At 32.0% G+C, this 27,964-nt stretch overlaps 2 protein-coding genes across 2 annotated transcripts in view; one reads left to right on the top strand and one right to left on the bottom strand.

The window, feature by feature from the left end:
* LOC139514647 (uncharacterized) overlaps positions 1-27,964 on the top strand; it is a 369,289-nt gene that overhangs the window by 223,531 nt on the left and 117,794 nt on the right. The window lies entirely within an intron of this gene.
* Positions 1,280-27,949, bottom strand: LOC139514639 (lysosomal dipeptide transporter MFSD1-like). The gene is made up of 14 exons (XM_071304091.1): positions 27,641-27,949; positions 21,130-21,338; positions 20,303-20,370; positions 19,270-19,378; positions 17,888-17,987; positions 17,302-17,400; positions 16,516-16,627; positions 15,604-15,660; positions 15,137-15,293; positions 14,447-14,544; positions 10,209-10,321; positions 8,187-8,234; positions 7,331-7,406; positions 1,280-3,365 (listed from the first exon to the last, which is right to left on the bottom strand). Exons 1-14 carry the CDS (start codon positions 27,786-27,788, stop codon positions 3,350-3,352), a joined length of 1,410 nt encoding a protein of 469 aa, XP_071160192.1. The 5' UTR covers positions 27,789-27,949; the 3' UTR covers positions 1,280-3,349.

The raw sequence follows: 27,964 nt of genomic DNA, 5'->3' as shown, positions 1-27,964 counted from the left end.
TTGTAAACTGCACAATGTCGACGTAGCGTCATTTCAACAGGTCCATATCCCAGTTGATACGCTATTTAACAGCATGCAACACCAGTAGAAGGTTGATGCTTACAATAAATCTCATAAACCAAAAGTTTAGGTGGTAAAATTGAAGTCATCCCTTTAAAAAAATTATGGACGCCATAATGAGTTGGTTGAAAGTTATGGAATATCTGGTTCATAGTTAATGATGGATATGTACTTATTGTCGTTATCGCAATCCTGATATCTTTCCCTCCAATGTGACAGCAGATTTGTACTAGTATGAGCAACTAATAAGTTGTCGCATGGAAAGCAGGGTCTGGTCACCCTTCTTGAGCAGCTTGCCTCATCCCCCGGTTTCTGATGGGGTTCGTGTTGCTGTCTTTCTTTTTTTATGTTGTGTTTTGTAAAGTATTGTTTGCCTTTGGTTCAACAATTTCCAACTTCACTATGGTATATTCCGCCTCTCTTTCTTTCAGTTGGTTGTATTTGTTTAAGTGTACTTTTAAAATGAGTTTTACTGTGAGTATTGCTGTGTGTTTGTTTTTTTCTACATTGGCTAGAGGTATGGGTGGAGGGTTGTGATCTCACTATACATGTTTTACCCCACCACATTTTTGTGCCTGTCCCTAGTCAGGATCCTGTGGACTTTGTTAGTCTTGTGTTATTTTTAATTTTAGTTCATTTGTATGTTTTGGTGGATTAGTCAGATTTTTGTTTTGAAGTCTGCCTCCAGGTGCAGGATTTTCTCGCTGTGAGGAAGACACCATTGGTGTCCATTGGCTGTTTTCTTGTCTTCGGTCGGGTTGTTGTCTCTTTGACACATCCCCCATTTTCATTCTCAGTTTTACATATTAAATCCAAATAAGATAGAAATGAATATACTGGTAAACAGATGCTACACAAACCGACTAATTTGGGGTAAATCATACTTAGCTTGTATAAAGGTGAGCTATGTATATATTCATTGTCATCCAGACAATAATTCAGAAATTGCTTTATTTTATCTCATTGAAGAGTAACATTTTGCAATATTTATGTCACAGTGATTCCTGTACAACACTTTATTCCCCATTTCCATTCTTGATTTTACTTTAATTCATTCCCACTCCCAATTTAACAAGTTGAATATGGTATGTACTGTAATAAATGTGCATGACACAAAATTTATTCAAGTTATCATAGTTCCTAAAGGTATTGAATTAATATGATCTGAAAAACCACTCACTGAGTATCACACAAATATAAAATTATAGAAAATCACAAAATAATTTAAACTTTATTACAATGTTTGAATTACAAATATACAAAATAAAATACACTGTTGACACAGATATATTTCTCACCATCATGTAATTTTAATAGTTTAATGTAAATTGTTTTAACTAAAGTGGCAAAACTTTAACATGTAAACTATGCAAAACTTTCAAAGTTTATGAACCTTGACTTGGGGTGCATGAGATATGCCAATGATAATACAACTGCATAACAAAATATCATTGACTTATCATCAGTGGTTTCCTTTAAACTGACCTTATCAAACTTTTACATGTAAACTGCAAAAATTTCAAAGTCAACAGAGTGACTGAGGGGGCTGGGTAATATAATCTCTATAGATATTCGATGCTTATACAACTGCATACTAAATATCTTTGTGATGCCATTAGTGGTTTTCCTTAAACTAACTTGTCTAAAATTTAGACTATCAAACTTTCAAAGTCAATAGACCATAACTGACAAGGCAGGGATAAATAATCTCCATGGAAATGAAATGTGCCAATTCTAATACAACCAAATATCAGCCCTTACTATAAGTGGTTCCCCTACAACTGACCTAATCTCAAGTTTTAACAAATCTTGGACACTGCAGTCCAGCAGAAACAGCATGTGTAAGTCTCACCTTTACGACTACTGCAAGGCGAGACAAAAATGCTTCTTCAAACACAATATACAATATTTTTAAGAAAATTTACGCTAATGACCAAATGTTTTTTTTCATATTTTAGGTATAAATTATTGTATGATTACATAATTAAAACCAGATATCACTATTGACAGATGACAGATAGCATAGGGATTTTAAAAATGAGTATGCATATTTTTTTTTTTTTTATAAAAAAATATTTTAAATGTGTATTTTAATTCTTACAATTAATTAACTGAATCAGAATAAGAATCATATTTTTTATCAAATTTATTAAAGAATAAAATTTTTTTATTCTTCAGATTAAACAAATTAAATGAATGTACATACACTACTTCAGAGATTTAATACCTAAGAAAATTTGTTTAAAGAAATTATGAAATTGATTTAATGTTAAATGATTATGAGATTGTAACCTGTAAACTTAGGTCAAAGTAACACCCGTAGAATTGGAAAAAATGCCCAAACCAGTTAGTTAATTGTCAGGGGGAAAAACACTGACACTGCAATTGAAAATTCATTTTGTTTTAAAATTTGTATTAAGTTTTTCTCTAAGTTTTTAAAATGACATACATTGCATAAAAAGCTCTTTTTATTAGCTGGTTCAGAAAAAAGGCTATATATAACCTCATTATAAATATTTCCTACATTTTCGTCTTCTTAATTAAAATTACTTAATCTATGTACTTAATATTTCTTTGAAGTTAAACATTTAAAGGGTTAAGTTTTTACAATCTTTCACACATCAACAACTGTAATGAAAGCTGACAACCTGCTTATGATAAAGGTCTTATGGTAAATGATGCAGTATATTACTATCACAACATGTTGACAAGGAATGTTAATGAAGTGTATTCTCAAATCAGAATTGTGTAGCACAGTGTTAATTGATTCTATAAACCAAGAATAATGTATCCAAGTTTTAAAACAGTCAATATTGTCCAAAATCTTGTTTTAATACTTAATACTTAATTACTTTATCTTAAGAATTTTGCAATAATGAGTTGAAGAGTGTGTTATAGAAATCTATATACTATTTTTTCTTTTATGTAACTGAGAATTTAGACAAAATTGTTTTGATTTTTTAGGATAAAACTGGGCATTGCTTTAGTAAATTTGAACAACACTTTTCTTTACTATTATATATACCCTTGTGTAGCACCTTTAAATATCTGTAAATAGTTACAGCCCCTATTCAGCCCTTCTTGACATATATCATTACCAGTATCAAAATAACGTCAAGAAAAATCAAGGTTTTCTACAAATTTTAAATAATGTCATGTTATCTTATATTGCACACACAAGAGAGATAACTTAAAGATACAGCCTTGTTCTTTAATATTGTAATGTAATTTCAAAATGGTTTTTGGCACATTGGTTTTGATAGTTTCTTTACTTCAACAATTCTTTTCTTTATAAAGGCTTCTTCCTGGAAAGAAAAAAAGTGTATGTTTTTACCATTATGTTGTTTAAGATAAGTCACATCTTTATAGAAAAACAAGAGTGCACACACTGAAATGTCTCACCTTCTTTTCTTATCATTGATATTATGTTGATACTCCTAAATATAAAGCTTTATTACGACTGTCACATAAACTTAACATTAACCATGAAAACTAAACATTGATCAATGAACCATGAAAATGAGGTCAAGGTCAGATGAACCATGCCAGGCAGAAATGTACAGCTAACAATGCTTCCATACAACAAATATAGTTGACATATGTTTATAGTTTCAGAAAAATAGACCAAAACACAACCAGATGCTCCGCAGGGCGTAGCTTTATACGACCGCAGAGGTTGAACCCTGAACAGTTGGGGCAAGTATGGACACAACATTCAAGCTGGATTCAGCTCTAAATTTGGATTGTGATTAAATAGTTGACACAGCATAGGTTTCTGACACAGAATGAATGTGTTCTAATGAACTTAAAATTTTTGTTTTCTCTTAGAGCAATTCACTATGCTGTTGAATATTAATCCTCTCAAAAAAATGTTTGAAGAAATTTTCTTTTTTATTTATGAAATTTCAAATGAGAAAAATTGAACCCAATTTTTTTAATCACATACCCCTTTCCCTTATTCCAAAACTAATCTCAATTAAAATTTCTAATGGAGTTTGCAACAATAACTACTCATTTAAATACATCATAAAATATTAAGATGTAAAAAAACTGCTTGTTATCACTGAATGGTAAAGATTATTTTAATTTATCATTTGGTAGTAAAAAGTGAATATACATTGTATATTGTATATAACAAAGATTTAAGTTGATTCTGGACAAAGAAAGATAACTCCAATTAAAAAAAAATCTTGCTATTGCACAATATTTTGCAATTAGATATTTCTTGCTTACTATTCTGGACAAAGAAAGATAACTCTAATTAAAAAAAAATTTGCTATTTCACAAATTGTGCAATTAGATATTTCTTGCCATTGCGCAATACTGTGCAATTGAAAAGACTTGCTATTGCACAATACTTAATATAATAATTTTGGATCCTGATTTGGACCAACTTGAAAACTGGGCCCATAATAAAAAATCTGAGTACATTTTTGGATTCAGCATATCAAAGAACCCCAAGATTTCAATTTTTGTTAAAATCAGACTAAGTTTAATTTTGGACCCTTTGGACTTTAGTGTAGACCAATTTGAAAACAGGACCAAAAATGAAGAATCTACATACACAGTTAGATTTGGTATATCAAAGAACCCCATTTATTCAATTTTTGATGAAATCAAACAAAGTTTAATTTTGGACCCCGATTTGGACCAACTTGAAAACTGGGCCAATAATCAAGAATCTAAGTACATTTTTAGATTCAGCATATCAAAGAACCTAACTGATTCATTTTTTGTCAAAATCAAAGTAAGTTTAATTTTGGACCCTTTGGACCTTAATGTAGACTAATTTGAAAACGGGACCAAAGGTTAAGAATCTACATACACAGTCATGACAGTTAGATTCGGCATATCAAAGAACCCCAATTATTCAATTTTGATGAAATCAAACAAAGTTTAATTTTGGACCCTTTGGGCCCCTTATTCTGTTGGGACCAAAACTCCCAAAATCAATACCAACCTTCCTTTTATGGTCATAAACCTTGTGTTTAAATTTCATAGATTTCTATTTACTTATACTAACGTTATGGAGCGAAAACCAAGAAAAATGCTTATTTGGGTCCCTTTTTGGCCCCTAATTCCTAAACTGTTGGGACCTAAACTCCCAAAATCAATACCAACCTTCTTTTTGTAGTCATTAACAATGTGTTTAAATTTCATTGATTTCTATTTACTTAAACTAAAGTTATTGTGCGAAAACCAAGAATAATGCTTATTTGGGCCCTTTTTTGGCCCCTTATTCCTAAACTGTTGAAACCAAAACTCCCAAAATCAATCCCAACCGTTCTTTTGTGGTCATAAACCTTGTGTCAAAATTTCATAGATTTCTATTAACTTAAACTAAAGTTATAGTGCGAAAACCAAGAAAATGCTTATTTGGGCCCTTTTTGGCCCCTAATTCCTAAAATGTTGGGACCAAAACTCCCAAAATCAATACCAACCTTCCTTTTGTGGTCATAAACCTTGTGTTAAAATTTCATAGATTTCCATTCACTTTTACTAAAGTTAGAGTGCGAAAACTAAAAGTATTCGGACGCAGGACGACGACGACGACGACGCCGACGCCAACGTGATAGCAATATACGACGAAAAATTTTTCAAATTTTGCGGTCGTATAAAAACTTAACACTGAGCAATGAACCGTGAAAACCAGGTTAAGGTCATAATAAAACCTGCACGACTGACATATAAATCATAAAATATTTCCATACACCAAATATAGTTGACCTATGACATATAGTATTAGATAAAAAGACCAAAACTCAAAAACTTAACTTTGACCACTGAACCATGAAAATGAGGTCAAGGTCAGATGACATCTGCCCGCAAGACATGTACACCTTACAATCATTCCATACAACAAATATAGAAAACCTATTGCATAAAGTATGAGAAAAACAGACCAAAACACAAAAACTTAACTATAACCACTGAACCATGAAAATGAGGTCAAGGTCAGATGACACCTGCCAGCTGGACATGTTCACCTAACAGTCCTTCCATACACCGAATATACTAGACCTATTGCTTATAGTATCTGAGATATGGACTTGACCACCAAAACTTAACCTTGGTTCACTGATCCATGAAATGAGGTTGAGGTCAAGTGAAAACTGTCTGACGGGCATGAGGACCTTGCAAGGTACGCACATACCAAATATAGTTATCCTATTACTTAGAGTAAGACAGAATTCAACATTATAAAAAATCTGAACTTTTTTTTCAATGGTCACTGAACCATGAAAATAAGGTCAAGGACAATGGACATGTGACTGACAGAAACTTCTTAACATGAGGCATCTATATACAAAACATGAAGCATCCAGGTCTTCCACTTTCTAAAATATATAGCTTTTAAGAAGTGAGCTAACACCACCGCTGCCACCGTAGCCGCCACCGGATCACTATCCCTATGTGGAGCTTTCTGCAACAAGAATGTGTCAATAGTATACTGATGCCCAAATCACAATATAGTTGCCTATGTTCAGTGGACCATGAAATTGGGGACAAAACTCTTAACTTGGCAATAAAATTAGAAATATCTTATCATAGGAAATATGTGTACTAAGTTTCAAGTTAATTTCACTGCAACTTCATCAAAATCTACCTTGACCAAAAACTTTAACCTGAAGCAGGACAGATGGATTAACAAACAGTTGCTTAGACAGAAATCATATGGGGCAATTGAAGGTATCAATATATAATACTTTGACAGAAATCTCGGAAATATAAAACTTCTTCAAGATTAACACCATTTTTCTTGAAGGCAGACAGTGTTGAATGAAAATCTTAAAGCTTATATATAATAAAGATACTGGCATATTGTTGATTCTTATATGACATACTTATTTCATTGTGTTCTAATTAGCACAAAATATATTTGATACATGTGCACAAACTTACTTGTTATTTTCCTTCTTTTTTTTTTTAGTAAATAGTACATATTGTAGCTGCTTATATAAAATTCTATTAAAAATTATTATCGAAACATCATATATTTTCCCTACTATTAGTTTTTAAATTTATTAAATGTGAAAATGAAACATTCAAAAATTCATGAGGGGAAATGGGAGCAGCCAAATATTTTTGAGGTATTTCTGTATGTTTCAACCTATAAAAATATAGTATGTGTCCTATTAGAATTGAAATAATTCCTTTATGTCATTTTCTATGCTCATTTTAACATGGGTAGGCATAAAATTTTAACATATTTTAAACCTCGCCAACGCTCAGTGTAAAATAATTTTTTTTTCAATATAAAATTACTTACTCTTCTTTTTCCTTTTCTCTGTCTGCTTCTTCCTTCATTATTTGACGTAGTTTAGCACTCATATTTAATTTTCCACCTGTCAAAAGATTAAAATGTTATTGCATGTGTCTAAACTAGTCAGAATAAATAGTCTAGGCATGTTCAAATTCTGCAATTTCCTAAGTTGATTGCAGTCTATAACGAAAAACTAATGTTTGAAATGTTATTAATTTCCAGATGTATTCTTGTTTTCTGACATATTCTTAATTTGCAAAATTCAGAAAACAGCCTACATTTTCATTTTAACATTTACATGTCTTTTTCTATTTTCCTCTAATTCTTGTTTTAAAAATAAAGACATTATCCATCTCTTTTAAATAAGTCTTGGCCGAACAGTGTGTGTGGTTGTATGGAAGTGATATCTTAATTTTGTTGTTGTCCTTAAGTAAATTCAATTCATAGGAATTTTGATAGTCTCTAATAAATGAATTCACCAATTATTGACACCTTGTATAGACAATTGCACATTGTCGAAGACCTCTAAATGGCTTTTGTTTTATTTCTATAAATGAGTCTCTGTCTTATTGTCGTATACACAATATCACCTTTAATTTGTTACTTGTGTTGACAAATAAATATCAATGTCAACTATAAATTTTATTAAAATAATCGGTTCACATGAGAACAAAAAAAATGGCTGGACTTAAAATTCTTTTCTGTCAGATTCTTAAAATATATGGCAGTAGAAAAGTTGTAGAATGTGAGTGTGTAGAACTTCAGTAATTAAATTTCATTGAGGTTTTTCCTGTTTTACTAAAACCAAAAATCTTAAAAAAAACAAGTTGAGATGTAGATTTTGTAAATTAATGTTTCCTACCTTTTGAAGCATCTAAGAGATATAATAATACAGCCGCTATCAAAGCAACTGAAAATAAAGAAAAGAAGAAGATATTATAAAAGCAATATTTTTAACCCTGAAATTGAAAAAAATATCCAAACATTCAACAACTATGTTAGTTCTTTTAACTCAGGATTATTACAGTGTGATCACTTAAAAGGTAGGTCAGTAGTGGTTTTTCTTTTTGCGATTTATGAATGGAATGTGAAAAACTATATCTCGAGTGAACGCGATTGATAGTTTAGATTATTTTTTCCGATAACCGCTACAAATTTCAGCTGACGGCGACTTTAGTTTTTTTTTTATTCTATTTACTTATAATTTAGCATTGCAAAAGGTCAGGTTTTTCTCTGAGTGTTTATAACTTCTTTTTACTAAATCCATTGGATGGTGGATGTGTACTGATTGATATTTTAGTCTTAAATAAAATGATTGTTTTGTAAGTTGTTATTTGCTTTGAACTAGCTGTCAGTAACTGTGAGTAATCTCAGATCTGTGCTTATGGTCTTTTTTTTAATGGAGGTATATAAATACTCTGCCACTTCTGGTCTAATTTTCTGTTATTTGTTTTTCTGCTTTGAATCTATCTGATGAGTTTAGCCATTTTCAACTGATTTCATAGTTTGTTCATATGTTGTGCTATTACACTACTGTCAATGATAAGGGGAGGGTTGAAAGCCTGCAAACATATTTAACCCCACCACACTTTTGTTTTGGTCTCTTTCAAGTTGGGAGCCTGTTATTCAGTTGTTGTCTGTTACTGTATATCATATTTGTTTTTTGTCAAATGTTTTGTACACAGATTAGGCAGTTGGTTTTCTCATTTGACTTGTTTTACATTTGTCGCTTCAGGGCTTTTACAAGCTGACTGTGCATATGAGTTTTGCTCGGTACAAACTTACCACAGAGACAGACAAGAAAGAAGACTTCTAACACTAGATATCCTTTAGAATCTACTATGGCACCAGCTATAATAGCCACTACTGCTCGGTACAAACTTACCACAGAGACAGACAAGAAAGAAGACTTCTAACACTAGATATCCTTTAGAATCTACTATGGCACCAGCTATAATAGCCACTACTGCTAGGTACAAACTTACCACAGAGACAAACAAGAAAGAAGACTTCTAACACTAGATATCCTTTAGAATCTACTATGGCACCAGCTATAATAGCCACTACTGCTTAGTACAAACTTACCACAGAGACAGACAAGAAAGAAGACTTCTAACACTAGATATCCTTTAGAATCTACTATGGCACCAGCTATAATAGACACTACTGCTCGGTACAAACTTACCACAGAGACAGACAAGAAAGAAGACTTCTAACACTAGATATCCTTTAGAATCTACTATGGCACCAGCTATAATAGCCACTACTGCTAGGTACAAACTTACCACAGAGACAGACAAGAAAGAAGACTTCTAACACTAGATATCCTTTAGAATCTACTATGGCACCAGCTATAATAGCCACTGCTGCTGGTACAAACTTACCACAGAGACAGACAAGAAAGAAGACTTCTAACACTAGATATCCTTTAGAATCTACTATGGCACCAGCTATAATAGCCACTACTGCTCGGTACAAACTTACCACAGAGACAGACAAGAAAGAAGACTTCTAACACTAAATATCCTTTAGAATCTACTATGGCACCAGCTATAATAGCCACTACTGCTCGGTACAAACTTACCACAGAGACAGACAAGAAAGAAGACTTCTAACACTAGATATCCTTTAGAATCTACTATGGCACCAGCTATAATAGCCACTACTGCTCGGTACAAACTTACCACAGAGACAGACAAGAAAAAAGACTTCTAACACTAGATATCCTTTAGAATCTACTATGGCACCAGCTATAATAGCCACTACTGCTCGGTACAAACTTACCACAGAGACAGACAAGAAAGAAGACTTCTAACACTAGATATCCTTTAGAATCTACTATGGCACCAGCTATAATAGCCACTACTGCTAGGTACAAACTTACCACAGAGACAGACAAGAAAGAAGACTTCTAACACTAGATATCCTTTAGAATCTACTATGGCACCAGCTATAATAGCCACTACTGCTAATCCTAAATTCTGTATAGCTTGCATTCTATAATATAAATAAATCATTTTCTTACATTAATCAAACATTTTGTACCTAACCCAAAACTATTTGAACCAAAAAACTAGAGGCTCTAAAGAGCCTGTGTCGCTCACCTTGGTCTATGTGAATATTAAACAAAGGAAGGAGATGGATATGACAAAATTGTGTTTTGGTGATGGTGATGTGTTTGTACATCTTACTTTACTGAACATTCTTGCTACTTACAATTATCTCTATCTATAATGAACTTGGCCCAGTAAGTTTCAGTGGAAAATGTGAGTTAAAATTTATGAAAATTGTTAAAAATTGACTATAAAGGACTATAACTCCTTAGGGGTCAATTGACCATTTCCGTCATGTTGACTTATTTGTAAATCTTACTTTGCTTAACATTATTGATGTTTACAGTTTATCTCTATCTATAATAATATTCAAGATAATAACCAAAAACAGCAAAATTTCCTTAAAATTACAAATTCAGGGGCAGCAACCCAACAACAGGTTGTCAGATTCATCTGAAAATTTCAGGGAAGATAGATCTTGACCTGATAAACAATTTTACCCCTGTCAAATTTGCTCTAAAGGCTGCGGTTTCAGAGTTATAAGCCAAAATCTACATTTCACCCCTATGTTCTAATTTTAGCCATGGCGGCCATCTTGGTTGGTTGGCCAGTTCACCGGACACAATTTTAAAACTTATTACCCCAATGATGATTGTGGCCAAGTTTGGTTTAATTTGGCCCAGTAGGTTCAGAGGAGAAGATTTTTGTAAAAGATAACTAAGATTTACAAAATGCTTAAAAATTGACTATAAAGGGCAATAACTCCTAAAGGGGTCAACAGACCATTTTGGTCTTGTTGACTTATTTGTAGATCTTACTTTGCTGAACATTTTTGCTGTTTACAGTTTATCTTTATCTATAATAATATTCAAGATAATAACCAAAAACAGCAAAATGTCCTTAAAATTACCAATTCAGGGGCAGCAACCTAACAACGGGATATCCAATTCATCTCAAAATTTCAGGGCAGATAGATCTTGACCTGATAAACAATTTTACCTGATGACAAATTTGCTCTAAATGCTTTGGTTTTTGAGTGATAAGCCAAAAACTGCATTTTACCCCTATGTTCTATTTTTAGCCATGGCGGCCATCTTGGTTGGCTGGCCAGGTCACCGGACACATTTTTTTATCTAGATACCCCAATGATGATTGTGGTCAAGTTTGGTTTAATTTGGCCCAGTAGTTTCAGAGGAGAAGATTTTTGTAAAAGATGACTAAGATTTACGAAAAATGGTTAAAAATTGACTATATAGGGCAATAACTCCTAAAGGGGTCAATAGACCATTTTGGTCTTGTTGACTTATTTGTAGATCTTACTTTACTGAACATTTTTGCTTTTTACAGTTTATCTCTATCTATAATAATATTCAAGATAATAACCAAAAACAGCAAAATTTCCATAAAATTACCAATTCAGGGGCAGCAACCTATCAACCAGTTGTCCGATTCATCTCAAAATTTCAGGGCAGATAGATCTTGACCTGATTAACAATTTTACCCCTGTCAGATTTGCTCTAAATGCTTTGGTTTTTGAGTTATAAGCCAAAAACTGCATTTTACCCCTATGTTCTATTTTTAGCCATGGCGGCCATCTTGGTTGGTTGGCCGGGTCACCGGACACAATTTTTAAACTAGATACACTAATAATGATTGTGGCCAAGTTTGGTAAAAATTGGCTCAGTAGTTTCAGAGGAGAAGATTTTTGTAAAAGCTAACGACGGACGACGACGACGACGACGACGGACGACGGACGACGGACGACAGACGACGGACGCCGGACGCCAAGTGATGAGAAAAGCTCACTTGGCCCTTTGGGCCAGGTGAGCTAAAAATGTGTAAATGTTTTGACATTAAATGCTGAATACCCTGTAGGGAAATATAAAAAATATGAAACTGATGTCATTCACATTGCTAGCTATTATTTAAGGAATGAGGTGTAATTTTTTTCTGTCTATGAAGAAATAACATAAATCAAAGAGCTGAATAGCTCTGAGGGGAAAGACGGCCCTTGTTTCTATTTAATTTTTTTTTTTGGAAAAGGGGGGGGGGGTATCTTTTGATAGTCTTCATATAAAGAATGATAAAAGAGAACAGCTAGAACATGCAGAAAGGTTGACAATATTGAAATCAATTGTTGTTTATTAATTCATTTCCTTAGTTTAGGATTCAATTTGGACCAATGGAAGAGATCTGCATCTTCTAAATCTAAACATTTGATTAAAGTTGATAGTTAATTATCTAAAATTCAACTGAATTCTGTCATTTCACAACAACTACAATATTTTTTGAAATCTTGATTGTTTACCACTGAACTGCAGGCTAGGGCCATTTTCCATTTTTCTTAAGAAAGTGTGGACTGAAAAATCTATTCAGTTTTAAATTTCCATTGATAAAGTTCCCAGTTAATTAACTCTCATCACAGGGAAACAGGTACTAATAAAAAACAATATGATTGATATTCACTGTGTGAAGCTTGTTTCCAAATCCTAAATTTGAAATATTTGTAAATTTCCTGAATAAATAGGTTGAAACAACAAAATGCAACATTTTTTTTTTTTTTTTTTTTTTTTACCATTACAATGATTATGTTGGTACACAAAAATTTAGTTTTAATGGAAGACTACTAATCCAATGAAATGTCACATTTTAAGTGTTTAAATACATTAACTTTTATTTTAGTGGATAATTACTCATCAGTTGAGGTGCTCCTGAATTGGAGGAAGATTCTCAAAACAGAATTTTTACAGAAAAATATCAATAAAATTGTTTCTCTCCCCTATCTCATGTAACCCCACGATCTTTGTTTACTTTGAAAGTTGCTGACCTACAAATCAAAGTATTGCATGTTGATGTTTGAATCATTTACAGCAAACAATATTATGTTTAGATTTAGCAAATACCAATTTGTATTAGTGCACGATCTCTGGGAATGATTTAAATAACCAGTGAAGGATATCCCTGCTTCTGCATAGAGTGGCATTCCAAGAATGACGTCACTATAAAATACAATGTAGGTTGGATATATTTAGAATATCTCATCATACTGATTTTTCGGGATTGTAAAAGAAACGTAAATAGTGTAAAGGAGAGCTCAAGATACGATAATTTCGTCAGAAACAGAAGGGAAATGTGTAAAAAAGTGTTTAAAGTCAAACTTCATTTCTGGGTCTCCTTCTCTTCAATCTAAGTAAGATTTGTTGGAGGGTTTTCCACACTATAAAAACAAAATGAATGATGTGAGGGAATGTCACTCTGGTCAACCCCATAGGGGATTGACGGCTTGAAGCCGTCTTTCCCCAAAAATGTGTTGCACACTGAATAACTCGCGTAGCAGGTTATTTAACTATGTGCACCACATTTTTTATGTTATTTTGAATAGACTGACAAAATATTACAGTTATTTCTTATAATTTAATACTAAATTCCATTTTAAACTGGCGTAATTCATGAAAAAACTTAGATGACGTCATGGTCACATGACAAAATTGTGTCTATGATATGATAAACAAAATGACGTCAGCCAATCAGAAGATGTGTCACATTCAAAATTAAACATAACTTATTAATTCTTATTCTAAAATCCATCACTTATTTTTATGTTAATTTCAGTTAATAATTTCCTTTTATCAAGACATTTCTGAACTGAAATGAAAATTAACAGGGATATTAGTTTTACATATATATTCAATAAATTTACAAATTACAAAAAAAAACATCAAGTTCACATTCAATAATTTAACATCACAAATGTCTGAAAGTTACAAGATTTGCAGTCACAAGCCATAAACTTAAAAATAAAATTAAAATTAAAAACAAATCAATCAATCAATGTTCAAATCATAACTGAACTGTGGGAAAATTATCACGATCATATGAACTGCCTTGTAATAATTTAAAAAGGGCAATAAATCAAATAATGACAAAAATAGGAATGTAGCAGTAAACTTTGCCACAAAAAAAAACCTGACAATTGAATTGTTTTACTATGACAACTAGTATTCAATCACCCTGGAATACCTAGTATATGACAAATTGAGACCAATTAACGACATGAAAATTATCTTACATTCCATAAGCTGTTCCTAGTTGATTGTTAGGCACTATCTGTGCTGCTATTGGCCATAAAGCACTGGCTAAGACAGAATAAGAAAATCCCATTGTAATCTGTGAAGAAAATATAAAACAAGTCATGAATTAAAGTTTGAGAGCAGAAATATAACTAAAAGGGGCCTACAGAATTAGACTTATCTCCAGGTTTGAACTTACTGCAGCAATAAGACTGGTGCCACATATGTAGTAGGATTTGTTCACCCTACTGGAGAATCTGAGATTTTTGTTGGGGTTGATTTTGTTCAGCCTTTAGTGTTTTGTTTTGTAAACTAATGTATTTCTTTCAGGGTTTTTTTTTGTTTTTTTGGCCATGGTGTTCAGTTTATTTACAACTTATGAGTTTGAATGTCCCATTTGTATCTTTGACCACTCTTTTATATGACATTATTCTTTATGGATTCTTCAACTTGTACTTTCATTATAATTGATAACTATGGTTGCTCAGGTTACTATATAGTATTTTACAAATTGTTTATTTTATGTTCATCTAATTCATGCATTTCAAATATTCTTTTTTTAAACAAATATATTAAAAAAATATCATATAATATAAGCTTAGTTTCTGATGTTTTTCATCCTCATTGAAAGAAATAATTCTGAACAATTTTTATCCATCCTTTTTTGTAAATGATTAAAAAAAACTTACCATAGCAACATATGGGTTAATAAATGTGAATGCTAATAAAGCATGACAACCAATGGTTACTGTGGTACCAAGAATTACCCAGAATATATTTCTCCCAGTTTTATCTATCAGAAATCCAAACACTGGTGAAGCTACAGCAGATATGATGTATACTAAACTGAAATAGAGCAAACACAGTTATATAGATTTATTACTAATAGTATTAGAAAATTTACTGTAGTTAAAGGAGATAGAGCCTCTGGATTTCAGATATGGATTATCTAGATTTTCTAGTCTGAGATGCAAAGCTTTATACAATTAATTCAAAAGGTTTTCATCACAGGAGTAGGATTTAAATGCTTTGTATTCAGTAAAACTTCATCATAGAAGAGAAAATGACTAACTTGTGAAGGCATTACATAAAAATATTTGATGTTCATAAGAGTAAAGTTAGGCAATAAACATAAATTTACAACAGAGTTACATACCTGTTCACATTATTTGCTAGACTAGGATCAAAATCCCATTTCATTTCAAAAAATACTCTGAAAAATACATTTAATATTTTTCAAATGAAGAATACTTATATCAAGTTGAGAATTGTTTTCATTTTTTTTATTTTGAGATCTTTAGGTTTTTCTTTTTTGTGTTATTCATAAATATAGAATGGTGAAAAACTCATACAATTCAATAAAAAATATTTTAACAACCCATAAAAATATGTGTTTAATAGTAATTGAAGTGTAAAAAAGACACATCCTCCAAAAAAAACAACCCAAATATGGACACAAAGGTAAAACAATAAATCCAGTCTTGTTGACAAAACCAGAAGTGTCTCCCTTTAATAAATTTGAAAATAAATTTCCTTTGGATGAAATTGAACTGTAGAAAATAAAATCTTAAATGTAGCATAACCATGATAAAAACACAACATGAGTAAATAGCACATATAAGTTAAACAATAAACTATCCTCAAATCATGAACTAGAGGCTACTTAGAGCCTGGATCACTAACATGGCACTTATGTGATATTTTGATATTTATTTTATTTTTTTTGTCTACAGTTTTCGAAATAATATGTGTTTACAAAAGAATTGGTTTAAAACCATCATCTAAGAGCATTGACTCATAAAAACTTAAGAATTCAAGAAATTATTTCAGTCATTTTGATATTTTTGTCCATCATGAATTACTGATCATTCATGCTGTTTACAGTTTCTGTTAATATATTCATAATTTCTTAAACTTCCATCAATGTATCAATTATTATATCTTCAATATGGACAATGATGACTATAAACATCTAGTAATGGCAATAACTTATCAGTCTCATTAACCAGATGTGCAAACAAATCCTCAAAAATCACCTACATATAAGGAAAGGTATTGTAATACTTACAAACCCAAGCCTATGAATGGAAATACTGCTACATAGTACATGACACATATAATGCATAACAACCACATAGTAGCAGGAAAATCTTTTACATCTGTAATTCTTATTGTTTCTTCTGTAAATAAAAATCATAATCCAGTATTAATTACAACAATTGTTTGTCCAAAAATTGAGACATATTTACTATATACCTGCCTAAACTAAATAACAGGAGAAATAGGGTAAACATCAGAGAGGCAGAACTCTAAAGATGTCAATATATGGTATTACAAAGTTACTACTGTGGAGTCATTTATTTTCTTAGGTTTCAATTTTCGTGGATTGAGGAAAACTGGCATTTTTCGTGGAAATTTCATTTTGGTTTTTTTTCCCAATCTCTGCATACAAGGCCTATAGAAAATTGTCATTGTTGAACATTTGAATTCGTGGTTCACCTGTACCCATGAAACTTAAGAAAATTGTTATCCAACAAATAATAATGAATCCACAGTATATTGCATTCAAAGCTCTTTAAAATTGCTCTCTATAAAATTTTATAGTGTTCAAAATACAAAATTTCAATGAAGAAAAAAACCTTTAAATACACGTTTCACTTTAAACCAAAAATAAATGAACTGAAATGAATTCTCAATAGTACTGAACACAATAATTTACAATAACTACCTTAACATTGTTTGCTTTATGTATTATATTACCATAAATAAAAAGATGGGTTTGGAATATCAGGTTTTCTAACCTTCCTTCAGGAGAAAATATTTTTTCAGAAATATCTTTTTAAATCTTACTTACCTGATGTAAGCTGTTTTCTTTGTAATATTCTGTCTGCTCTTTTGTCAAAATATCCTAAAGCTAATGCACATATGAGTGATAAGATACAAATGATTCCACCTGAAAAGATAAAAATATATATAGAATGCTGAATTGGTCTCTATCTTTATGTTAGTTACATTTAAGACTAAGTTATGTCATAGTAATCCATGAGCCAGTTATTTAGTGGTTGTCATTGTTTATTGTCTCTCATATTGTTTTATTGTTTGTTTTGTCATATATCAGGCAGTTGGTTTTCTTGTTAGAACTTTTTCATATTTTGTCACTTTGGGGACTTTTATAGTTAATTATATACAGAAGTAACAGAACATACCTTACTCATTGTTCAAGGCCGTAAGGTGACCCATCGTTGCCGACATTTGTATCAGCTGGACTCTAGTGAATAGTTGTCTCATGTGCAATCATACCACATCTCCTTATCTTTATATACATTGTGTATTTAATTTATTTTGCATGTTTTTGTGCAACTCTTCATTTCATTCCTAAATTAATTGCATATAAAATATATATGTACATATAATAAATTCTGTACAATAATTATACATACCTATAAATAAAACAATGCCTAAACATTCATATCCTTTATGTCCACTGTTGCTGACAAACTTATAAATGGGCTGCATGATGTTCATATTCACTGTACTGCCCTGAAAATTTATCAAAAATTCAGAAGCACCATTAATTCAAAAATTGTTTTGGGTCTTAATTGATTTGTAATATCAGTTTTGTTATGTACTGTTTTTTGTGGCATTTGGTTTTTGTAATAAGGTGTAACACCACTAATTCAGGCCCGGCCAGAAAGCACATACCAGAAAGTAGTACATATTTAACACAAAATAGTTCCTACGCATGGACATAACTTTCAATATATATAGAATATTTTATTAATTTTGGTATCAAATGAAAGCTGCATGACTGGTGATCATTGCAGAACAATTTTTGACTAATAAATTTGAATAATAAAAAATGGCATGAAATTTAAAAAGGAGGGTACATTTTGCCTTTTTGTCAGATCGGAAGTACCTGTTTTGGTACATCTGAAGTTCCGGGAACCAGTTCTTTCTTATATGCAATGTAAGGTATGTTGATTTTTTCAGTACAGGACACCAGAAGGTGTTGCTTTGACATGCAATGATTGTCACTTTATTTGAACTTAAGATAAAAGAGCTGTGACCACTCGAAATTGAGGAACTTAACATAGAAAGCAATGGGGCCATTAATTAGTGGTGTAGTGACTCTTTCATAAGGAATGTGAAGTCAGTTTAAAAGTGTAATTTTGTCTAAAGTTACTCCTTTGTTCTTAATATAATTTACTTTTTTCATTACATATATACTTATATCATGTATATAGAGTGGCACAAAAGCAAGTGAGATAAATAAGCCTGTGTTCTCCCCAAGATTTTTTTCAAGTAGCACCATGGACATTAACATAGTACTGGTTTTCCAAATATAGCACCATGGCCCCTATATATTCTATTACAAAATCATCCAACATAACACCATGGTAAATAATATAGCACCACAGTACCACTCTGCTTTCAATGCCATGGGGAGGACAATGGTAGCATAATCCAGCAAAGTTACTCCATTTATCAGCAAAATACAAAATTAAAAAAAAAAAATTCCTTCAAATGCTATACCTTGATCTTGAAGATTAGCTGCTGTCCAAGAAGGCTTACACATTTATTTTGATTACAAATTACATCCCAGACTGTTTGTAAAAGTTATCAATAAAATACTAAGTCAATCTATCAGCACGATGCTCTAGACATTGCATGATACTTCATGCCAATGAGTTCAATCAATCAATCAAGGACAGGATATCTATGATCAGAAATCAGTACCTAGTAAAATACTAAATAACTTAAATGTTATCAAAATTTTTCTCTGAATATGTCTCAGTTTGAATATTGAAAAAAATATACCTACCACACGAGAAAAACTAAGTTGTAATCCAAACACCATGTTAAGTTCTCTCCCTTGAAACCATTTCACTGCATATGTATTTTGTGCAACAGCTAATGATTCACCACCAATTCTATAACCAAATTTGTACTTAATATTTTAATGTGCTAAAACATTCCCTTTAAACTATTTTTTAACTTTTTGAAGCAAAATTAATAAATTTTATCCTAATTAATGAATATTCCAAGTTTCTACATATAATAAACATAATAAATGTGCTAGATACATTGTTGATATATTCTCTCAAATGATCTCCAGAGGCTTCAGGAATTCATCATATCCGTCACTACTAATTCATCAATTGTAAATCAATCAATACCACATTAGTTGATTGCTTAAAACATCTAGCGACAACTTTTTTAACTAATGAAGTTGGACTATAAATAAGGGCAAACATATTTTTACTGGATTTGGAATATAAGATGGGGAAGAGATTTAGCTCCACAATAGGTTACCTTCAAATTCAATTAATTTCTGGTGTATCTTAACATCTGAGACTGTGGAGGCTGCGAGACCGTAGCTCTTATGGTCCTTATAATAATATTTTTGGACAATTTGCAGACCATAATCTATGTCTATAATCCGCAAATTGTCTCTTTTTTGGCAAGGTGTAAAATGTGAAGGTCACTTGCTTGCATTTCATAAAATCTTTCATAACAGCATTAAAGTCTAAAATGGTTATTAAATGTAATTAATATATTCATGTTTTATCATCAAATATATGTTAATAACTGTTAAAACAGAGATATGCCTCGCCTCTGTACAATCACTGTGTAGCATCACCATCACATAAAAGTACATCAGAAGTCAGGTATGGTCAAATACTTTGTATCTTAATTTTAATCTTTGTTTTGCTGATAAGTAAAGTTTTGTTATACTGATGTTTTACTTATAATGTAGATACTATTTTGAACTGATTATGATACTTTTGATTGACTTTCTCTCCATTTAGTATCGCTATTTTGATTTGTCTTGGTGACACAAAAGTTACACATACCCAAAAATAAATCTTCCAACATCCATCAACCATACTTTATTAACTAATGCCCCTAATGCAAACACAACCTAAAACACAAAAATATAATTGTATTGCATATATATATTTCATTTTTTTTATTTTTTTTTCTATTCCTTAATGTGTACATTCCTATACAAAATATATGATTAATCCTGTGTTAGATCATAAGTATCTTCAATTAAACCAGATCACTTAAACTTTCAAGTTGAATGAATCATGTTTGTGACAAGTACTAAAAGGTGATTAATATTCAGCCACACAATTTAGTCAGATTTTACTTCTTTTAAATGGAACTATAAACATGATAAAAAGAAAACCAGTGTAAGTGATGCAACACCCATATTAAAATACATAAACTATAATATACAGGGATATATATTTTCTTTTCTTTATAAACATATTTTGCATGAACTGTCAATTTTCTATCATTGTAATAATTAAACCATTTCAAAGAAGTTTCTGGCCTTCTTCAGTTTCTTTATATAATTATCCATTAGTGATGGTAGACAAGTCACTTTTTCCAATCATCTAGACAAGAAAGAAACAGAAGAAGGCCAGTGCCCAAAACCTCTTATGAATGGCTTAAAAATTACTACAGCAATGGAAATATGTTCCCTATTGGAATTTCTACAAAAGAATTTTATATAAACAGTAAAACAATAGTAATATTGACAATTTTAAAAACTATCTAAAAAAAAAATTGCAATCATTTTTTATAAATTTTCTTTTATAAAAATACAACATCAACACAGGTATTTATGACAATGTTTATTTCCCTATAGATATCATGAACAACCAGTATTTACCTGACCAGCTGTTACAAAGAGACTGAAAATAATTGCTCCAAGTCGTACTCCAAACGTTTTGTCAATTAAGAAACCTCCAAAGAAACAAAGTATTACATTTGGCCATGAGTACCAGGAATAAAATCCCATAAACGCACTTTCAGATATCTTCAGATCTTTTATCATGGTGTCTTGCAAGGCAGCTGGGTTGTCATAGCAAAAGTAGCTGCCTAAAAAGAAATTAAAAGAATATCTCTGCAATTTCAAACAGCAAAGTTAGCACAATTACATTGTACACATATATTGATAGTGTTTTACAGCTTCATTCTACCTACATGTACAATGTATCTATAAAGATGGTTTTATAAATCTTGTAATCATAAAGAACCTACAGTTTCAACTCCCTCAGGCAAATATGGATTTAGCTTTTTTTTAGTACTTTTTCATCATACAGTTCCTTTTAGTACTGCAACCAGAGTTCATTTTTTTAAACTTTAATGGTCCGGAAGAACACACACCTAAATTATATATCGATGGAAAGAGGAAAACGTGTACAATAAGAAAAGTTGGGTCGTAAAAATCCAGAGTGGTCACAATTTTGTGAAATTGAGGTCAAAGGTCAGACCTAAAAATATCAATATTTCAACCACAAGGACAAAAAGGAGAAATATTCTGATATTTATTCAATAGAATGCTACAAAAACGATTCAATCATAAGCATATGCTATAAACGATGTTAAAACGACAATTTGACTACTTATATGAAGAGCTGCCATTACAAAATGGCGTTGATTTGGAACCTTCTGATTTTTTTCCATTTAAGACATAGCAAAAGAAGAAGGGGGGTCTCATTGGGGGGTTCCAATCCCGGATCCCGCTTACCGTTTTGTCAGATTCCCGGATCCCGCTTACACTATGTATGTAAGCAATTCTCATTTTTTTGTCATTTCCCGGGTCCCGCAAGACCTCATTTCCCGTTTTCACGCCACAATAATTTGACTTTCACGTGTCACGCTTACAAAAAATCGGCAATCCCACGTCACGCTTAGACCCCAATGAGACCCACAAGAAGTGGCCTTGACCTTTTCACATCCATAAACTTTCATATTGTGTATAGTATTTCACTATAGTATATTACAGAATTATTTTCTAAAGTTTAAAACACCACTTTATCAAATTATTTCAATATTTTTTCTATCTTTGAAAAAAACAAAGTTCAAGCGCTGAAACAGTGTTTTTAATTTTGCATCTTAAAGGTTGTGTATTTTGTGAAAATTAGTATCTAGTTATAGATAAATACATATTGTGTTTTTGCAAAGTCTGGACTGAGCAGTTATAACACAAAATATACTATAGTCACCCGAGGCGAATGCGAGGTCCCTTTTTTATAAGAACAAGTTAGGCGCAGGACAGAGTTTGTTCAAAGCAAACACAGTTTTTGAGTACAAATGCTATCTGGAGCGTAAATACCGTCATGATTGGGTCAAACTCGTCAGATATAGTCTTACCTTTGCATAGGAAACACAAAAGAAATGTGAGTACCAAGTTTCGATCAATGTTCGTGACCCATATTCCCATATGCATATGCATGATGTATCTGCACTGCTAATCCCAAATGTAATGGGGCGAATGTTGCTGCAGAAACGATTGATTTTATAATAGCCATACGTTTACGAATTTTTGTTATCTTTAGGGACAATATACGGTTCAGAAGCGCCTTTGTGTTATTTTTCATCAATTAACTAACAAATGAATTTTTGAGCCTAGGCTTCGTGTTGAAGACCGGACCGTGAACTTTAATGGTAGCATTGGCACTCATATCACATCTTCCTATATCTATTAACAAGCTATGCGGGCATCATTTCCATAGAAATACCAAAACGAGGACATAGCTCATAAGAGCACTGGTGGCAGTGTGAAGTAATTGTTCTTCTTTTAATGTATCCTTGATATTTTTAGACACACCTTGGTGTAATTCTGAAAGTCTTAACATAGACTTCAATTTTCCTGCAGCAGATATGGCATCCCCTAAATTGAGTTCAGAGCTAAACTCTATATTTCATATCCCTTGGCCCCACTGTGTCTGAATTGTAAGGTGTCATAATATCTAGTTAGTTCTGGAGAATGGCAGTTTGGTAAGCATCAGAGACAATTTTGGATAAAATTGATCGGTATATATAGATGATGTGCTACATGAGAAAGGCTTTTTCTTATGGAAGAACAAATCACATCACTAACAATCGTTATTAATGAACTGACAGCAAGTTCAAATTCTAATTTTTCAGTAACTGTTTTACTTAATTACACAGGTGTTGACTTCAATAAGTACTTGGTTATGCATGGATAAATGATTACTCACATTAATAAGCACAACTTAAAAGACTGTCAACACGTTTAAAGGACTCAGTTTTGCGTAGTTTTCTGGGTTTTTTTTAAAGGTTTTTCTTTTACACAAAAACCCTGTTTTCATATCCAAACTACAAGGAAGAAACTGAGGGCGAGATCGTATAAAAGTGTCCGGTTGTGAGGATACATGTCGATTAGTTTGATCACATATATGGATTTCTGTTGTTTCTAATTTAAAGTTCCCCAAGTGTGACTGGGGAAACGAAATATGGTCACTTGGTCTTCCCCCAACCGGCAGTAAAACGAAGTGGGGCGTCCGTTTGGCTGTGCGGGATGTATCAAGTTCGCAGTCACGTCCGGTCAGAATGGGGACGTTAAATCTGATGCCTCGTGTAAAGGGAGTGTCACGTTCTTTGCACGTTAAAAACCCTTGCATCAACTCTTTGAGGGGTCCGTAGGTGGCATGTTGCAATGGACAATTTCTGTCCCAATCCAATATACCATCATTTTCCATTGGCAGTCTAAATTTTCCCGATCATCATCCCGAATGGCCTCTATTATGACAAAACCTAACTATTGTTTTTATTGTTAACTTGTTCTCATCCTGAACATGCATGCAATATTTGCCACTGGACGTTAAGCAACCAACAATCAATCAATCAATCTAATTTAAAGATGCACACCAAGTTTGCCTTCTGGTGCAAGTCTCATAACATCACTGATGATTCGCCCACGGAAAGCAGAATATCAAGAGAAGTTGGTTTTAGCATCACCTTGTCACACACCAAATCTCTGCGAAACTTCAATAGTACTTTTTCCCCGACCACTTGCATGCATATTAATTGCTCTGAGGTTAAACATTGACATACAATGTATTTTCACACAATGTCAACTATAGTCATTATCCGGAAAAACCTCTTATCCGAAGGATTTGGTTAACTTTTATATAAAGTAAAAATTTTATTAACAAAAGTATAACTTTTTTACAGAAAATACACGAAAGAACTACTACTATATATATTCAAATCACTCAAAAATAAATTAACTTCTCCTGCAAAATCTACATAATCACATCGAAACTATCAAATTGATTGTGAAGGAAAAAATAAATGGTGGAGCTGATTGACGGATAGGAAATTTCCGTAATTAAAAAAGGTACAAATGATGTTTTTATTTTTGAGTTTTTGACAAAATTGTTTGGAATTTGCCCAACAAAATTTGCATGCAGTATCGCAATAATATGTTTTGTCCTCTCAAATGTCAAATACTGTTTTTGAATCATATGTTTTCTCGTTTTCAAAGAAAAACGCGTTAAATTTCTATCTAAAAAATCAGCCAACTTTAAGTTTGAAAGTTTAACTTGGAGATGGTATTATATTTATGTCTTCATCATTCCGATGATCCTTGATGATATGTGCATAGAAAATATTTACGAAAATAGCAGGAAATTTAACCAAAAAATATATTTTTGGATTTTTAGGTAACTACCCAAAAGCGTAAATTGAGGGGTACCCCCATTAAAGGGATAAAATACAAAAATGTGACCATAGAAACTTTTTACGACCCGACGGAAATTAAAATATTGATATTATTCTATCATTTAAAACAATTTGCAGCCGTGTGTTATTCCGGACCATTAAACTAGTTAACTAAGCGTCTTTTTCGATGTCAGTTGCAGTACTATTTACCGGTACTTGTTTTGATGTGTCAGTTTGCAACATAAGGCATCTATATACAAAGTATGAAGCATCCAGGTCGTTTACCTTGAAATACTAAGCTTTTAAGTCAAGAGCTGCCAGATCACAAAGACTTGCTTTAAGCGACAGAAGTTGCATAGGAGACAAAAAATATCAACAGTGACTGGCGTTTGTTGTATAGTTAGTTAACATAACCTCACAGACTTCTTGATGTAAACAAAATATACAGCCATTCAATGAAATTTACAAAAAAATGACACGATAAGACAAAAAAAAACAATTTTTATGAATTTATCCAAATGTATGGTTGAAATGTTTCACCAAACAAGGAAAGTCAGTGGTTCCAAATCAACCAAAGGCTATGAATGATTCTGAAATGACAATAAAGTTGTGAAGGACAGTTGGGAAATGGAGACCTAAACGCAACAACCAGCAGGCAGGTTGCAGTCATTTCTTGAAAAATGTACTCAGTATACCATTTCAACAAAACAGATATTCCATTCACTACCCTCTCTTTAGTCTAAACTCTATAAAAACATTAAGAAACCCAAGAATAGTTATACAAATATCAACAAGAGATTTGACATTGACATCCCCCCCCCCCAAAAAAAAATCAGACTTACATATACTTCATTTTTGTCAAGCCTTCGACTTTAGTCAAAAAAACGAGACTAAGCGATCCTACATTCTGTCGTCATCGGTGTCGGCGGTGTCCACAAATATTCACTCTGTGGTTAAAGTTTTTGAAATTTGAATAACTTTCTCAAAAGATCCTGGATTTCTACCAAACTTGGACAGAAGCTTGTATATGATCAAAAGATAGTATCCAGAAGTAAATTTTGTAAAAATAAAATTCCATTTTTTCTGTATTTTACTTATAAATGGATTTAGTTTTTCTGCTGGGAAATATTACATTCACTCTGTGGTAAAAGTTTTTAAAATTTAATAACTTTCTTAAACTATCCTGGGTTGGTACCAAACTTAGACAGAAGATTGTTTATGATCATAAATAGTATCCAGAAGTAAATTTTGTTAAAAAAAAAATCCATTTTTCTGTATTTTACTTTTAAATGGACTTAGATTTTCTGTCAGGAAACAATACATTCACTCTGTGGTAAAACTTTTTAAAATTTTAATAACTTTCTTATACTATTTTGGATTTGTACCAAACTTGGACAGAAGCTTGTTTATGATCAAAAGCTAGTATCTAGAAGGAAATTTTGTAAAAAAATAAATCTATTTTGTATTTTACTTTTAAAGTGACTTAGATTTGCTGCGAAACAACACATTCACCATGTTCACCATGTTCACTCTGAGGTTTAACTTTTTAAAATTTTAATAACTTTCTTATACTATTTTGTATTTGTACCAAACTTGGAAAGAAGCTTGTTTATGATCAAAAGCTAGTATCTAGAAGGAAATTTTGTTTTCTTCTAGTTTTATAACATTACATTCAGTGTGCAGTTAAATTTTTCAAACATTTATTACATAAACTATCCTGGATTTTTACCAAACTTGGACAGAAGCTTCTTACAATCAAAAGATAGTATCAACAGGAATATTTTATTGATTTGTTTCCTCATTTTTGTTGAGCTTGCCATAAACAGAAAGAGTAGGCGAGACACTGGGTTCCGCGGAACCCTTACAATTTTTTTATACAGTTAATGCTCAATAATTTTGTTGGAAATGTCTTTTCTAAATAAGTGGGCACGATTATTGTTTTCAACCAAGGTACAGCCAGATTTTTTTTAAAGCAAAAACAGGTCCAGAATTTCTCTTCCTTAAAATATCTGACCTCCCCGACAATCAAATGGTCCGTACCTTAGACTTCTATTTATCTAGAGATTACTGAGTGGGGATCATTATTCAGCAATTTTATTATAATAATAATGGGCTGGGCAGTAGGGTTAACATGTTTTTGTTGGTAAATATCATAGCTGTGGAACTTTTTTTCATCATGTAAGTCATTTAAGTGTAAGAAAGTATTACCTTCTTTTGGGTGGAATTGTGAAATAGGAATCAATACATCCTTGCTATATCCTTTGTTGCTTTGAAGGTGTTACATGTTATACTTGTCATCCACAGCCTTAGCAATGTGTTACTATATATAGCTAGTATTTGATTTTCAAAAAGAAACAGTGACGTTTTTACAACGTACTGGTTAACTCCACCGTGGCATATTCACTATGATGTAAATATGAGCTAAATATCTTTATGAGTAACAAATTGTCGCATGAAATATAGGGGCAATGGCAAAGTTAATGCAATCTAGTCTTATGAAAAAAAGTGCAAGTTAAGATCTAGAGGGGCTTACAAACTTCTTCACCCCCCTCTGGCAAATGATTAATGTCTGGATGTGCCACTACTTTCCATTGTTAACTTGCTGTAAGCATCTGAGCAAGAAAAAGAGAAAACATAATATGTGAGCATTGTACTTCAAAACACTTACAAGTTACACAGTAACATAATATAAAAATATATATACAAACCAAAGCTTAAGAAACACATGATAATCAAAATCAGATATCTGTGTAAAAATCTGAACGGATTGCAGCAAAGTGTTTTTCCACATCCTGTAAGTTTCTCTTCTTCTTCGTCAGAAGACCCTAACAGTGGCTTCTTTTCACTCTCTGTCATTTTGGTAACTTTTGTGCTTGTGACAAAGTGACAGAATCACATGATTTTTCAATCTAAAAATAGAAAATAAATAAAAATAGTCTCTAAATTTTTTTACACAAATGAAGAAACCTATAAATTCTTACAAAATTCTGATATTCAAATATTTGATTCAGTGAAACTATAACAATAGCAAC

This window comes from Mytilus edulis, chromosome 3 (assembly GCF_963676685.1).
Source record: "Mytilus edulis chromosome 3, xbMytEdul2.2, whole genome shotgun sequence".
In the NCBI taxonomy this organism is placed as follows: Eukaryota; Metazoa; Mollusca; class Bivalvia; order Mytilida; family Mytilidae; genus Mytilus; species Mytilus edulis.
The sequence above is the reverse complement of the archived record's forward strand: the minus strand, read 5'-3'. Positions and strand labels throughout refer to the sequence as shown.